Source organism: Neltuma alba, unplaced genomic scaffold (assembly GCF_004799145.2).
Source record: "Neltuma alba isolate B1F8T4 unplaced genomic scaffold, ASM479914v2 tig00010342_pilon, whole genome shotgun sequence".
NCBI classification, from domain to species: Eukaryota; Viridiplantae; Streptophyta; class Magnoliopsida; order Fabales; family Fabaceae; genus Neltuma; species Neltuma alba.
Window position 1 is genome coordinate 376,279 of NW_021635252.1, and position 16,149 is coordinate 392,427.

A 16,149-nucleotide genomic window follows, 5' to 3' on the forward strand; every position below is an offset into this window, starting at 1 on the left:
AATTAAAATGGAGTAGTATTAACTAATTTAATAACATCTTTAATCAACTCAAATTAGTTAATTATATCTTATATTAAGGATCAGAGGAGTACTACCTCCCATTCTTATATGTTAAAGGTAGTTTTTGTATTGTAATAATTACACATATTAAATATTTCCTCAAATGTTAGTTCTAGCTAATATATACATATATTTATTATAAATAATTAATTTTTTTAACCTACTTAAATTAGTCAACTAGTTTTTATATTAAGGTAGTATTACAAAAAAGGAAAATATCACTCTTGCATCCCACATTATAATTCAAAATACAAGGAGTCCCTAACTGAAGCTTCATGTCTCTTAATTTATAATAAGTTTAATGCACATTTTGATAAATGCTCTTAATTTGAAAAATCCTCCCCCTCATGGTGGTCAGATAATGGCGCTGAAGTGGTAAAACTTGAGCTTTAGATATCTTGATTGCCAAAAAAAAAAAAAACTTATAATCATTGAGACAGCAAATCCGCTTAATTATATAACGCAAATTACTCGTATATATATAAAGTAAATTTAGATAATTGTTTTTTTAATAACAATTATCAATTTGTTATATTAAAATTGTTATTTCTCATTGAGGAGTTATTAGTTGAGTTAGTGGGAAAATGATTTTTTTTTTGGCAAAACAACAATTGAAAAAAAAAAGTTCAATGGAAGTGCTAAAATACTACTTCCAATTCTTAATATAAAAGCTAGTTTGACTTTTAATTTGGTTCTAAATATAAGACCCTAATCTATTGTCTCTATATTTATTCATTTTTCTCAAAATAGTTACATACGTTAAAGTTTTCATCAAATAGTAGTTTCAGCTAATACATATGATTAGTAAGAATATTTTAAGAAAGATAACACATATTTATAATAAATAATTAACCCAACAAACTTTCTTAATCTATATAAATTAGTCAAATAGCTTTTATATTAAAGACAGGATGCAATTTATTGACATGACTGAAAACAAATTTCTTGAATTAAAAGTTTGTTATGAAGTAATATTAATATATTGTATGACTTATTTCAAACTTGATGTAAAACACATGCACATTGTATGGTTTAGAGGTGAGGATTGAATAGGGCAGGAAAAAAGAACAATTTATTGACATGGAAATATTTTCCCTCTTTGGTATTTTCTTCAGAGGATGGTCTATATTATTTGGGCATTGATCACAAAGAATCTTGTGACCCAATACTAATTAATTTGTAAAGAATAAAGATAGGGTGAACCCTGTAAAAAATTAAAAAAAAAAAATTATAATTAACATGCGTCTTGTGTACTGCAATGTTTGAAAAGAAAAAATAACACCATTCAGCGATTGCTGAATTTTCACATCATGTATGCTTGTCTGCATACATGAGGTCACTTAATTGAGTGGGTAGGAAGGAAAAGTTAAATTATTTGAAAAATAATAAAATCCCTCTAAGATTGGTTTAATAAAAGCCTCAACTTCTCAAAAAGTTTGAACCCCACAATTCTCTCACAGCCAGATGAAAAACTTCTTAAGCAAAACCTAATTCTATCTCCCTAGTATTTATTATATAATTCCAAACTTATTTAACTTTTTATGAAATAAAATTCAATTAAAGGAATATTTTTATCTATAGCATTAAAAAGCCCACCCCTCCCCAGAAATAAACATAGATAATAATGCAATGCGGTTCTCCGTTGGCACAAGACAAACAAAAGTAATGTAATGCAGTCCTCTACTGATACAAGATTGGCTGCTATTAGGCAGGAGTTAAATGAAAAGTTTTACAAATTCCGAGTGTCCTACAAATATTAATGTACACAATACTTCAGCTTTAGGAACCAGATCATCTCATACATATTCTCAAGTATTAAGGGGGAAAAAACGAAATTATTCACAGGTGTTGTGCTCTCCAGTCCACAGCAAAATTATCATCGCTGTCCTCATCACTTGATGGCTCGTCATGTTTAGAATCCATTACCACCTCAGAAGTTTTACTATGCTTTGCATCTTTAGCAGCCTTCAACTCCAATCTTCTCTTCCTCAACTTCTCCACTCTCTCTCTGTTGTTCCTATAAAAAGGGAAGAGGGTAGGATAGAGAATTGGTAAAGGATGGAGTTCAGAAAAACATGAAGCAAGATGAAAGGGTTTGTGATGTATCAGAAAGTTAAGCATACCTCTGCTCTACAGATTCAGCTTCTTCAATCATTTCAGCAGCATCAATCTGCATTCGTAATGACAAACAAATCATTTTGCATGCTTGTAGTGCACATAATGAATGAATACTAATTAGAAATAGAGCAATAAGGATATGACAGTCATCACCTCTTCTTCTTCAAACCGGTTATCCACCTCCAGCAAGTCGTCTTGAATCAACTTTTCAAATTCTTTGTACTCGTCCCTGATAGAGGATTTACCAAAATCCAACATTATTCTATGTTCCGATCTCTTGAATAACGCAGGAAAATAGTGCATAAGACAATTAATAATTTAAGAGATAAGTAACAGTATATTCCGGACTAGAGTTTACTCAGGAACTTGTCAATCCAGTACTGAGTACTGACAATCAAACTAACATACGATAACATGGACCATGTCCATCATCTTATTAAATTTCCCCCAATTTGTCAATCAAAAGAACCATGAAAAAGGGTGGAAACTCTGAACGGGTGTAGCTTGACGGTGAGTGTTCCAATCATCCCAGAAGCATGCACAGCGCAAGCAACAAATGGTCCAAAATCCATACCTTCCACTTCAGGAACATGGCATGGAATGAAATCACGACTAGAAAACACACTAGCCACGATTCTGTGACTTACAGATTAGGGTGCTTGAAAAGCATGTTTAAACCATTCTTAGTTCTCATTTAAAGTTTCTTCAAACAGCTCTACCAGCCTTCCTACCAAGTTAGTAGTCACCATTCTTTACAACAATACGTACCAAAATTAAAGATACGGTTTTCACTTCCTAGAGCCATTAGGGACCTATTTATAATGTATTTCGTTCAGACCCCTCCATTACTACCTGATCGTGCCCACGTATTATTTGTTACAGAATAGCAGCATAGCTACAGGCATTCTGCTCAACAGAGCTACATTCGTGGAACAGCCAACAGCTTGATGTTTATGATTCTTTCCACAAGGCATCAGCACCCTTTAGATCCTTCAAGAAAAATTCTTAACCAGATAATATAACTAAAGATCTAAATGGACATAATGATATTGGCATCACATCTATCATCCTTAGCAATCACACAACTGCTGTTGAAAGGGGCAATCCGTCACAAGTTTAAGTAGGTTAATTCACAACATTAAAATAGGAATTCATTGCCCTGTGATCAAAGTTGAGTCAGGCCATTTGCAATTTCGCCTAAAGGAAATTAGGACTTCCATTAAACTTAAACTTCCTTGTCTTCTCCTTTCATTTCAAATGTTCATCCATCAACTTCCCAACTAGAAAACTGATTTTTTCACTCTTTCTTTTGTGCAGACAGTTGCACTATAGGAAGCTCTAATTCAGGAACTTATATATATATATATATATATAACAAGGTAAACAATAAATTGAAGTATAACAATTATCATCATGTTTCAACTTAAAGGCAACCATTATAGTAGAGCAAATGCAAATACAACATGAAGCAGGAACCTACTTGACATCAGGCTTAACAGGTTTTATGCCTCGAGCACGCAAATCAGCCTCCTTGTTATCAAAAAACCCTTCAGGAAGAATCCCTTTTATTTGTTTGGCTTCTGTATCACCTGGCGTGCTTGATGTCTGCCTAGTCTCGATTGCTTCCTGACTTCCCTTTGGCTGTGCTGCATTATTGATATGCAAGCCACCTTTTACCTTCTCTGAGTTTAGTGCTTGGCTCTGAATAGAAATCCCTGTCCTTTTATTGGAATCAGGGTCCACCAACTGGACAGAGTCCTTTTCTGCAAGCAAACAACGCATTCAATTCTTCAATATGGTTTACCTTGAATTACTACTTATTGAACAAACAGTCAAGTGAACAGAAGTGTCAAATAAAGGGTCATCAAAATACATTAAGCAGCAGAAAAAGGTCAAAGGGATTCTGAAGTACAAATGGGATATAAGTACAGGCTCATCAAAGATCATATTTTAAGCATTACAATTTTTTGTTAGAAGGGACTAAGGATCCAAAATTGTTGAAGGTTTAAAAATTATTATTTGTAGCAAGAGATACTAAGGATTTAGGAAAGAGTTACTAGGAGCGCATCCAATGTAAAAAGTATCAGTAGCATACTGTGGTCATAGTATTAGACTTTCGGTATCAGTAAAGATGGAGAGATAAATATTATATACAACGGCATTGAGCCTTTCAATGAAGGACAGACCTAGGGTTCCCGTTTTTTTTTTTTTTTTTTTTTTTTCAAGGGAAGGTGGGGAATTAAATATTCACACGTAGCAAGATCTATATAAAAGTTCTACACTAGCATACATATACATAAATGTGCACGCATATATATTAAAAATAAACATAAACATTTTGATGGTAACACATTGTGAGAGCGGTCCTTCGGTAACAAGTCAAATATCATGGTAGGTTTATGTTAAGCTTAAAATGTAACCAAAAGGGAGGGAGATTGAGTTTAAAAGTAAACAGATAACTCCAAATGGTCCCACTCATTCTAAAGAGACAAGTAGAGATTCATGCAAGGTTAACAACGCGTGAAAAGAAGTCACCATAAATGGAGGAGGATACTGCTAAGTATGATCTTCTGTTCAAAATGATTTATCTGGCAATCCCCAGTATTCCAAGCAAAAGAGTGTGTGTATTTGCGTACAACTTTATTTGTCTAAACTGAATCCTTACCTGATCTTGGCTTTCTAGCATCATTGTTATCAAAAAAATCCGGCGGAAGCACAGATGATGGCTGAGGTTTCAGCGATTCTTGTGAATGATTGGGCATTTTAGATTGTGATTCTGACGCATGCTCAGGTTTAGGCTTAGGCAACTTGGCATCAGCAACAGGCTTTGCATGACCTTGCTGCGCCAATCCAGCTGCGTTAGCTTTAAGATTACTTATTGCCTGTCACCATGAAAATACATGAAGAAGGAATTAGCCATCAGACTTATTCCACTACCTACTTGAGGAGAAATAAGTTAGATGTGAAACAAAGGGAAAGGAAAATAGACCACTATAAGACCTTGTAAAAAAAATTTTGTGCACACAATTATAAAACGCTAGTGCCATCAATGTTTTGACGTGTCACGACATCTGCACAACATCAATGAGATTGTAACATGTCATCACCTCACGATGCTTACGAGAAATTTGGTGTGCATCCCAATTAGATTCATGCTTCAGCACGACATCACAAACCCGGCAGACTGGCTGATCAAATTCGTTATACCTGTTAAAATATCCACAAAAAGACAGACACTTTCAGAAAGTTCTGCTTGAAAGGCTAAAATGTTCCATCAGATCATCATTGGTGCTCTTGCTTTCTGGGTTGTGCGATAATCAGAGACAAGCATATTGATGCACAGTAGTGACTATGTACCACTGAAAATAAATAGCTAGCAGCATATAAATTAACAGAAAAATAACTAAATTAACAAATGGACACTGCAGAATGAGGATGTTAAAAGACTTTGCGATTTTATTTTTCTTGGTCGATGATGAGGCCTAATTGTTGACGAAGAGTATGCAAACTAGTTAGACAGTGAATCCAGGACAATACAAGTACGAGGCAAGCAATCCTAGCTGCAACTTATCAACAGCCAGTTAAAACGAGATTCATGAATGAATGAGCAGAGGATCCATTTGGCTGAGCGGAGCACACCAACCTCACAAGAGGGGACTCTATGCGCTTTTCCTTCTTCTGAGCATTTAATTTAGCACGAAATAATGCCTTTTTCTGGGCTTGAGCATCCATTTTCTATTCTTCGAAGTAAGTACGTCGTAAAGGAATCAAGAGGCGAAGAAAAATTGAAGGATTAAACCTTTAACCAGGAAAACTGCAAAACAAATGAACGAATAGGATTATTCATCTTCGCGATTCGCCCTTCAAATGGAGAATTCCATCTCAGTTCAAAAATTGCTAGTGTTGCCTCAAAACAACTGAAGGTTTCGTTTTTCTTTTCTTCTCTGTGCTCTCTCCTCCACCTCCTCCTTTTCAATGGCAAGAAGCAAGGACATGGGTTGGCATTCGCAAATTGGAGGCCCTTGCCCTTCGTCTTGGGCCTGCAACATAATGTTTTTTTTAAAAAAAATCTTGTAAATTACCTCAAAAATGACTGTTAATTCCAAAATTTTAAACTAAAAATTACTAAAAAAATATATTATCATTTATTTTTTTAATTGTAGTCATTTTTTCACAACTATAGTAATTAATAATGATTTAAAATTTTAAAATTCAACAATTATTTTTTTAGGATTTTCCCAAATGTACATTTTTATAATTAACCAATTATTTTTAGTTATTTGTTATACATAATCAACTATTTATATTAATAAAACTTACAAAATACTATCTCTTATTCTTAATATAAAAACTAGTTTAACATTTAATTTTATCCTAAATATAAAATCCTAATATAAAAACTGGTTTGTTACTAGAATATTAGAAAAAGTTAATATTTGTCCTAAATATTATTTTATTGCATCCTAAATAAAAAAGAGTTAATATAATTTTTATCTTTAAAATTTGCTTTCATTTTGATTTTAATCTTTTAAATTTCAAATCATAAATTTTGGTTTCTCAAGTTTTTTTATTTAAAATATTGGTATCTATAATTTAATAAAAATTTGAACCATTTTGTCCTGGAAGTACTAAAACTTATGGTTTGAAACTTGAGGAACTAAAACTAAAATAAAGATAAATTTGAGAAACTAGAGATTATATTAAAAACCAGTGATATTGATATTGACTATGCTTCTTTGAGTCATTATTTAAATAAAAAATCATTTGAAGATCAAATCGTTCTATACTTCGACAAAATCATCAATATGTTATGCTCGTCCCCGTCTTTTTTATTTTTAAATTTTCATAAGATTATGTGATATTTTTAATGAGTATTAAATATGTTTTTTTTTCCATGTACACACACTCATATTCAGTAAGAACAGCGAAAAAAAGGTAGAAATTAATATGATATATCAGGTTAATGTAATTAATGGGAGTAATGTTGTTTATTACTTGAATCTCATGACTAATTAGATTTAATACTTTTAACTGATCTTTTTAAACGTGTAAATTAGTTAAAAGAAGAAGCAAGTGTAAAACTAAAAAGTTTTATTTTTGATTTATTAACATAACATTAATAGCAAAACATTTCAACTTTTCAGGCCTTTTGGGCTTTTACGGCCCAAATTTAGGGTAAAAGCGCATGTGGGGCATTTCATTCAAACATTCCATGGAAGAATGGTCATCTGTATACCTCTGCCGTTAAAATTTTTTTTTTTTTTTAAGATACGCATCACAATTTTCATGATGATGACCGGGCGAATTTTTTTTTTTTTGGTACAAAGAAGGCTTAAAACATAGAGCTAGCCTATGCTGGAAGTAGATTCCAGACAGTCATTCTCCATGAGACTTCTCAAGTTGCTCGGACAAGTATCAAAATAGGAGGAAATCGAGATTCCTTGTTTTGCTAGTTTGTCTGCAATTCCATTAGCATTCTAGCAATATGGCAAAGCCTTACCTCCCAGTCAAACTTCAGTAACTCGGTGATCTGTATCATCAGTAAACTGTTATGCCGGTTGGAGGTTTCCTGATTCAGTGAGTCAATCAGATTTCTAGCATCTGACTCCAAAATGATATGTTTAAATCCAAAATCCCAAGCCAATTTCAAACCCTTATAGATGGCCCAAGTCTCGGCTTCCACAGCATTGCATAACCCAAGTTGAAAAGAGAAACCCACTATCCAATTTCCCTGATGGTCTCTAACACTTCCTCCACATCCAGCCTTTTGTGAGTTTCTTGACACCGCACCATCAACATTAACCTTAACCCAGCCTTCAGGAGGTTTTGTCCATAAATTAGTATTATCCAGATTTTGCATCCTACCACCGCCTTTCACAATTGACTTAGCAGCAGTAGAATTCTTCCAACTATAATTAATTACTACAATTGGATTAATAGGCCTTTCAGCATCCTTGACGAAAGTTGCTGCATTCCTCCAATTCCACAGCTTCCAAACTGTAAATCCCCATATTAGATCCCAGTCTTCATTTCCATTAACACCCATCTTATCTTTGAGGTTGATAGAAATCCAATCTCTTAAGGAGACTGAATAAAATCTGTTCACATGTTTATCATCCACAAAATTATTCCATATAGCCTTTGCATAATCACAGTCTCTAAGAACATGTAAAATACTTTCTACTTCATTAAGGCAATAAGAACACATGGGGGAACATTGAGACCATTTACTTCTCCATAAGTTCATGGGAAGTCTTCCATGAAAAATCTTCCAGATGAAGAAGCGAATTCTTTCAGCACCTCTCCATTTCTAGATAAATTTATAAACTGGGTTATACAGAGATTTTGGATTCTCTTCAATCATATAATATGCACTCTTGAGAGTAAACATACCAGAATTTGAGGCTTTCCACACTATGCAATCCTCTCCAGCAGCGTCAAAAGGAGGCATCACTCCAATAAGTCTAGTTAGAACCTCAGGCTAAACTATATTTTCCAGCTTATTAAAATTCCAAGTGCCAAACTCTACCCAATCTCTCACCATACTGTTCTCCTCTCCAACAGATAGAGGTCTTCGACAAAAATCTTTGATTTTTTTTGTCATGAAACAGCCAATAATCATTGAAAAAATTAATTGACTTTCCATTCCTCAGTTGCCATTTAGAGCCTTTGTCAATCACCTCTTTCTGCTTACAGATAAACTTCCAAAGATTTGAGTCTCCTGGACCAGCTTTAAAAAGGTTTTCTTCATTATGCACCATATATTTCTGATTCAACACATCAGCCCAAAGACCCTTCTCTCCTATCATCAATCTCCAGGCTAGCTTTGCACCACAAGCTGAATTAACTGAAGCTAATTTCTTGAACTCGAGGCCACCATAGGATTTAGGCAAAGTGACATTTTGCCACCCTATAGGATGATATGCGTGTTTATCCTGATTATGTCCCCATATAAAGTCTCTTTGTAATCGTTTCACTTCCTCACAGATCTTCATTGGAATTTGAGATACTTGCATTGGATACATTGGGATTGAACTTAATACAAACTTAGCCAAAGTAATACGGCCTGCAGTAGACAGACTCTCCATTTTCCAGTTAGCTAATTTGGCTCTGACCCAATCAACTATATACTGAAATTTTTCAGTACTCCTTCTATTCTTTGATAAAGGAAAGCCAAGATACTTCCCTATTTTTGCAGAAACTTTCATTTGTGTTATCTCTTTGATTTTCCTCCTAATTTTCGTATCAACCTTAGGAGAGAAATATAAAGAGGATTTGCTTCTATTCATCTTCTCTCTCGAAGCCTGAGAGAATTGATCCAGAACTTCCATCATACAAGTAATTTGTTTCTCAGAGGCAACTCCAAAGAGCAGCAGATCATCAACAAACATTAAATGAGATATAGAAAGACCATTCTTTGCGATTGAAATAGCCTTCCAACGACCATTAGTAACAGCATCACAAATGAGATGGGATAGCCTATCCATGCATAACACAAAGAGAAGGGGAGAAATAGGATCTCCTTGTCTAAGACCTCTCTTAGGAGTGAAAAACTCAGTTGTTGAGCCATTCCACAAAACATTATAAGTTACTGAAGTTACACAAGCCATTACAAGACCCACAAACTTATCTTCAAAGCTAGCATCATAGAGCACAGTGCGAATAAAACTCCAATTGAGCCTGTCATATGCTTTTTCAAGATCAATTTTCATCGCTACAAGCCCTCTTTTCCCTTTAGCCTTACTCATCATATGCATGATCTCCTGGCCAATCACAATATTATCTTGTATATGCCTTCCCTTGATGAAACTGGATTGGAAAGGGGAAACTAAATCATTCATTACAGCTTTGAGTCTCTGTGTAATGACTTTGGTTAAACATTTGTAATGAACAGTACAAAGGGAGATGGGACGAAAATGTTCAACTAGTTGTGGATTTTCTCTTTTTGGTATAAGAGAAATTAGAGTTTTATTAGAATTATCCACTGTCAAGGATCCTTCAAACATACCTTTGACAAATCTGCAAACAGATGGACCCACCACCTTCCAATTGTGTTGAAAGAAGATAGGTGAGAAGCCATCCAACCCTGGGGCTTTGTAACTCATAGCAAATAAAGCAGATTTAATTTCCTCCTCAGTAGGTAGAGAGCTCATAGAAGCCAGCAAGGTTCCATCAACTCTAGGAAAGTTAGCTGTAGTTTTCAGAACATTGCAACTCATCTCATCAGATGAGAGCAGCCTTTTAAAATAATTAACTACTAGTTCTTTCAGTTGCACTTCATCATCCAGCCAAGCACCTTGTTCGTCCTTTAAGGAGAGAATTCTATTCCATTTCCATCTCCTATGAGTTTTAAGATGGTAATACCGAGTATTTCGATCCCCTCTTGTTATCCACTCAGATCTGGATTTCTGGAACCATTTAATCTCCTCTAAACTAAGCACCTCCTCCAATTCAGATTGCAATTCAGTTTCCAAATCAACAAGGAAAGAAGAGTATGGGTAAGCTTCAGCCTTCTGAATCCCTGCCAATCTAGCAAGAATATTCTTCTTCTTTTTTTCTATAAAACCAAAGACCTCCCTATTCCAAACAAGTATGGAATCTTTAAAATTAGACAGACTTTTATTAATGTCCTCGTCCCGTATCCAGGATTTTGCCATAAAGCTTTGGAAGTTCTCATGTTCAATCCACATAGCTTCAAAACGGAAAGGTTTGGTACCTCTAAATTGAAGATTCTCAGCATCCAAACACAAAATCAAAGGATTGTGATTAGAAAAATTTGTACGAGGGCGTACCTTTACTAAATAGTTATGGAAAGTAGACATAAACAGAGCATTACCCAGAGCTCGGTCTAGTCTCTGATACATTCGAGAGCATCCATTCAGCTTTGGCCCTTTCCAAGTGAATTTAGGACCTTTGTAACCCAGATCTGTCAAACCATAATCCTTTGTTAACACAGCCTCCGCCCACACGTTCTGAAGCTTCAGCAATATCATTAAAGTCTCCAATCACACTCCATGGTTTCGCGATACTCTGGGCCAACAATTTCAATTCTTCCCAAAGTGTCTGACGGAGGTTCAAGTGTGGTATTGCATAGATAGCAGTTATCAGACACGCTGGTTTCCCTGAGAACTCACATCTTAAGTGCAGCATTTGTTTGTTGCTGCTAAGAATTAAGATTCAGACTAACTCACTCTTCCAGGCCACAACCAATCCTCCTAAACGACCGGTGCTCGGAACAGCAAAGAGACTATCGAAACCCAAGGAATAAATGCAACGCAACTTTGAATCCCTCTCACATTTTGTTTCAGAAAGTATCAGGACCGAAGGCGTTAACTTGCCAAAAATAGTCCTTAAGTTTCTGTTGAGGCCTTGACCGCATGCCCCTCTAACATTCCAATATAATACTTGATCCATAAACATAAATTGGGTTTTAAAAAAGACGTCCAGTTAAGCACGGCCCACTCCAGCTTAGAACTGCGTTTCAGGCACCACAGAGGTTTCACGTTGGGCTCTCTCCGCCTCGTCACTCAATAGGCTAGGTATCCTCGGCCCACTATGCTCAGGCCTATTTCCTTCCTCCCTCTCTACTCTATCTCCCGGATCATGAGGAAGGGGATCAAAATTACTAATGTAATCCATCTGCTCCTCCTCACTATTACCATGCTCGATATTATCGTCCCCATCAGCGTCTAGTTTACGTTTGACATGGTTCTCATTTTTCGTGTCATCCAGCGTCAACATGAGTATCTCGTTAGTTCTCTTGTGATTCACAAACATCTCATGAGATCTCTTTTCTCTCTTCCCCTGCTCAACCCGTTGTTCTGCTCGCTGTAACGCTCTGTCAAGAATTCCCGTTGGGACCACCTCAGTGGGCAAACCGTTATTTTGGCTTGCTTTCTGCTCTGTGCAGCCTTTTTCCCCCGCGCGTACCGTACGCTGGTAGTGGCTACATTTGCAAAAGGTGCATTCCCCATATCCGACGTTGCAGGTAAAGCATTATCTTCTATTTCTTTCGTTAATTCAAAATTATTATTATCCACGTCAACCAGAACCTCAAACCTCATCCCGGAGTTCTGTTGCCGGAGACTTTCCCTTGCTTTCTCCTTTCCCCTTCGCTGTCGTCGGGGCTTCTGCACCACTCTCCATATCTCTTGATCATTGCCCCTTTTGTCATCAATGTCCATCCCTGTTTTTTGTGCACCCAAATCACCGTCATTCTGGCTCCCTCTCTGATGCTCTGTGTTCTGCTTTCTTGCACTGCAAGTCTCGCTACGGTGCCCATAAACCCCGCAGTGCAACATAGTGAATAGAGTCCTTCATATTCCAAGTAGTAGTCCTCACCGTCTAAAGAAAACCCCGACATCAGTTGTTTACCCAAATCAATCATCACACAAATCCGAGCATAGTGCCCTCTAAATTGAGAGGATGTGTTAAAATCAACTTTTATCGTCTCTCCAATCCTATTTCCAATACAAGTGAGAGCCTCCTCATCATAATATTTTAGAGATACCCTCAGTAACCGTACCCAAACTTCCACTTTATCTATTTTAGCTCTCGCCGGATTAAACTTGGGTTCCCATGGCCTCACCGTCAAATAGTGATCATATATCATCCATGGACCTCCTATCAGTGCATTGAAATAATCCTCTCGATTTGATAGTTTGACTACAAAGTAGCCGTAGCCAATGTTGATCAAGTTTGTTATTCCACGCTTCGCCCATAGTGTCTGGAGTCTAGCTTCCAAAGCTTTGTAGCCGATGCTGTGGTCTAAGAGCTTCACAATCATCGCCTTCTTCCAAGCCCGATACAGTCTCTTCTTCATCCTACCTGAGAAATGGAATGTAGGAAAATTCCTTTGTGGATCTTCCCTTATTCGCACCAAGGGCTCTTTCTTACTAGCTTCGGAATCCGAATGCAAATCTTCAGACATACTATCATCGGATACAGCATCCTCTTCTTCCTTTTCGTCATCCGAATGATCATCCTGATGATTGACACCTTTCAGAGTTTCTGCAAAAGTTAACCCGAACTTCTTGGATTGGACAAGAGTCTCCCCAAGTTTTGGCCATTGATTCAGATTTGAGCAATCACCCTTCTCTATTCCATGTTTAATCTTTTTTGAGCTCTGCATCATTAAATCATTTTCCTCAGTAGACGGAGGAATGAGTGTCACACTCTTCCCAAGGAACGAGAGCCATTTTTTTCCACTAACACTGTTGTTATATGAAGCCTCGAATTATGTCCCCTTGGAAAAGCAAAGGGGAAAGAAACGATAAAAGTAGTCGCATTTTTGACCGAGCGAAATTGAGAACTAAGGACATGTTTGATATCGATGAAGTTTCAAAACAACAGAGAAAAACTCCTTTTATTAAAAGTTGGGTTAATGTAATTATCATCTTTTAAGTTTATTTTTATTTTAATTTTAATCCCGCAAAATTTAAACTATAAGTTTTACCCTCTCAATGGATAAAATGATCCAGATTTTTATTGGGTTTTAAGAACTAATATTTTAAATTAAAAAAATTGAAAAACCAAAACTCATATTCCTTTGGTCCTATTTATAAAGCAGAGAGAAAGTATTCTTTGGTACTATTTATAGGGCACTGAAAGAAATTTTTTATATAGATGTACAATTTTACCCCTCATTTATTATTGTGTTGACTTTGTTTACATGAGGTATAATGTATATTAAATAAAGATAAAGTTGAAAAGTCATTAAATTTTAAATGAGAGTTAATGAAGTTTAAAGTTTTTCTTGGTCTGTGTGAAATATACTGAAAGTACCTTATAAATAGAACTAGAGGAGTAGCTTGAAAGTTGAAGAATTAGAATCAAAGTGAAAAAAATTTTGAGAGACAGAAAATTATATTAACTCTTAAAAATCTCACTTCTATCAAATATAGTTTGGAACGTCAGTTGGGACCTTCCAAACAAACTTTCATCAAAGACAAACATGCATTATAGGAATGAGTTTTCCTTGAAAGTTAGAGTGCTGATAACAAAAGTCACCCTGTTCTCTGTGCACTTTACTAGTGCAAGAAGGTTGGTATTTCTCGAGTCTGTCTCCGCCTACATTGGCTATTAATGAACCATTCCTCCTCGCATGCATTAATAAGCGCAAGCTTTGAACTCAACTTTGGACAGTGGTTTGGGGCCGTTATGCTAGTCAGACGACAGTCAAAATTAAACAGTATGTATAAGCAACAAAGTATTTATTCTCTCGTAATAATTGACTATTTTGTATATTTTAATTACATTATACTAGCTTCCATGCTAAATATAAGATGGAGTTTGTAGTGTAATTACACTACAACTGGATCTTATATGTAGGATTAGAGGTAGTACTACTTACAGTTCTTAATATAAGAACTAATTTGATTTTTAATTTGATTCTAAATATAAAACTCCAATTCACTTTGTCTCTCATATTTATCTATTTTTTTTGAAAGTAACCATTGTAATAGTTGTACATATTAAAAATTTCTCAAATGGTAGTTATAACTAATACACATTATTAGCAATGGTATTCTAAAAAAGACAACACCTATTTATTATAAATAATTAACTTAACAAACTTTCTTAATCTACTCAAATTAGTAAAAGGCAAGAGGAATTACTATATCCTATTCTTAATATAAGAACTATTTGACTAATTTGAGCAGATTAAGAAAATTAGTTAAATTAGTTATTTGTAATAAATAAGTGTTTTCTTTCCTAAAATATCTTTGTCAATCAAGTGTATTAGTTAGAACTATTATTATTCCAAGAATTACTTCAAAAAAAATATAAGAGAAAAATGAATTGAAATTTTATATTTAGGATCAAAATAAAAGTTAAATAAGGTTAGATCGTTCTTATGGTTCAGTTAGATTATATTAAGGACCGGAGATACTATAAGAGCTTGTTTGAATTTTATTTTGATCCTAAATATAAGATCCCAATCCATTTTATTTCTCATATTTATGTATTTTATTCCAAAATAATTCTTCTAATAATGGTAATTCTAACCAATACACTTGATTAGAAATGATATTTTAAGAAAGATAATACCTATTTATTTCAATTGACTAATTTAACTTATTTCTTTAGTCTCTTCAAATTAGCTAACTAATTCTTATAATTAGGATTGAAGGTAGTATTAAGTATCGGACGTAGTATTATTTTAGTTATAATTGGGTTGATTGTTGATTGAATCATGATTGAACGACCCTTGTATTGCTGTTTCCCGCAATTCAATAATGTAATAATGATAAGTTCGGTTTTCAACAGCTTGCTCCTGGCTAAGTGATACAAAACATTTTATCCCCGTTATGGAGAAGCAGCCCTCGTCCATAGCAATACATTAAAAAAAAAGGGGGGCGGGGGGCTCAAGGCATTCGCGAACGACCTGCGAGTCACGTGTGGTCATGAATAATTTGGTATACAGAACATCATACCAAAATATATTTTGATTTTGATTGACAGGTGTGATTGAATCTGTTAAATCTGGCCAAAAAAAAAATCTGTTAAATGGTTCGGTTAGATCGGTAACATAATAATTAATTAAAAATAATATTATATACATATAATTAATATATATAAAATATCAAATTATTAAATAATTTTGAAATACGTTTAAATAATCTAATTAAAATTATAGTGAAATCATTGAAAATGCAGTAAAACCTTATATTTTTAAATTTATATATGTTTAAAATATTTAATAATATTAAAAATTATTAATTCATTTAAATCAAAACATTGTTTTAGAAGTTAGACCAGATATCGAAACAAAAAAGTTAGCGGTTCACGGTTTTAACACCATAATATATGAAATTTTCAATGAAATAATACTATATGGTTATAAATAGTCTAAAAATATATTAGGATATCTGAGGGGGTCATTTTTTAATTTTTCTTCTATTTTTTAATTTTTTAGTGTTTTTTCAGTCAAGTTAAAAAACCGTCCAGTTTTCTGAAAACAATTTCGAT

At 34.7% G+C, this 16,149-nt stretch overlaps 1 protein-coding gene across 1 annotated transcript; it reads right to left on the minus strand.

Annotated features, from left to right (window-relative positions):
* Positions 1–1,679: 1,679 nt before the first annotated feature.
* LOC114755796 (zinc finger protein 830) lies at positions 1,680–6,133 on the minus strand. The gene is made up of 8 exons (XM_028944669.1): positions 5,978–6,133; positions 5,822–5,913; positions 5,286–5,385; positions 4,844–5,060; positions 3,659–3,941; positions 2,332–2,407; positions 2,184–2,230; positions 1,680–2,077 (listed from the first exon to the last, which is right to left on the minus strand). The coding sequence occupies exons 1-8, from the start codon at positions 6,023–6,025 to the stop codon at positions 1,900–1,902; spliced, it is 1,041 nt and encodes a 346-aa protein (XP_028800502.1). The 5' UTR covers positions 6,026–6,133; the 3' UTR covers positions 1,680–1,899.
* Between the last annotated feature and the right edge of the window lie 10,016 nt (positions 6,134–16,149).

Excerpts from the sequence above, each read along its gene's own strand:
- LOC114755796 (XM_028944669.1), bottom strand. The coding sequence starts at position 6,025 with ATGAATAATCCTATTCGTTCATTTGTTTTGCAGTTTTCCTGGTTAAAG. Across the intron at positions 2,231-2,331 it reads ACCGGTTTGAAGAAGAAGAG|ATTGATGCTGCTGAAATGAT; the intron begins GTGATGACTGTC and ends TTACGAATGCAG. Across the intron at positions 2,078-2,183 it reads GCTGAATCTGTAGAGCAGAG|GAACAACAGAGAGAGAGTGG; the intron begins GTATGCTTAACT and ends CCCTTTTTATAG.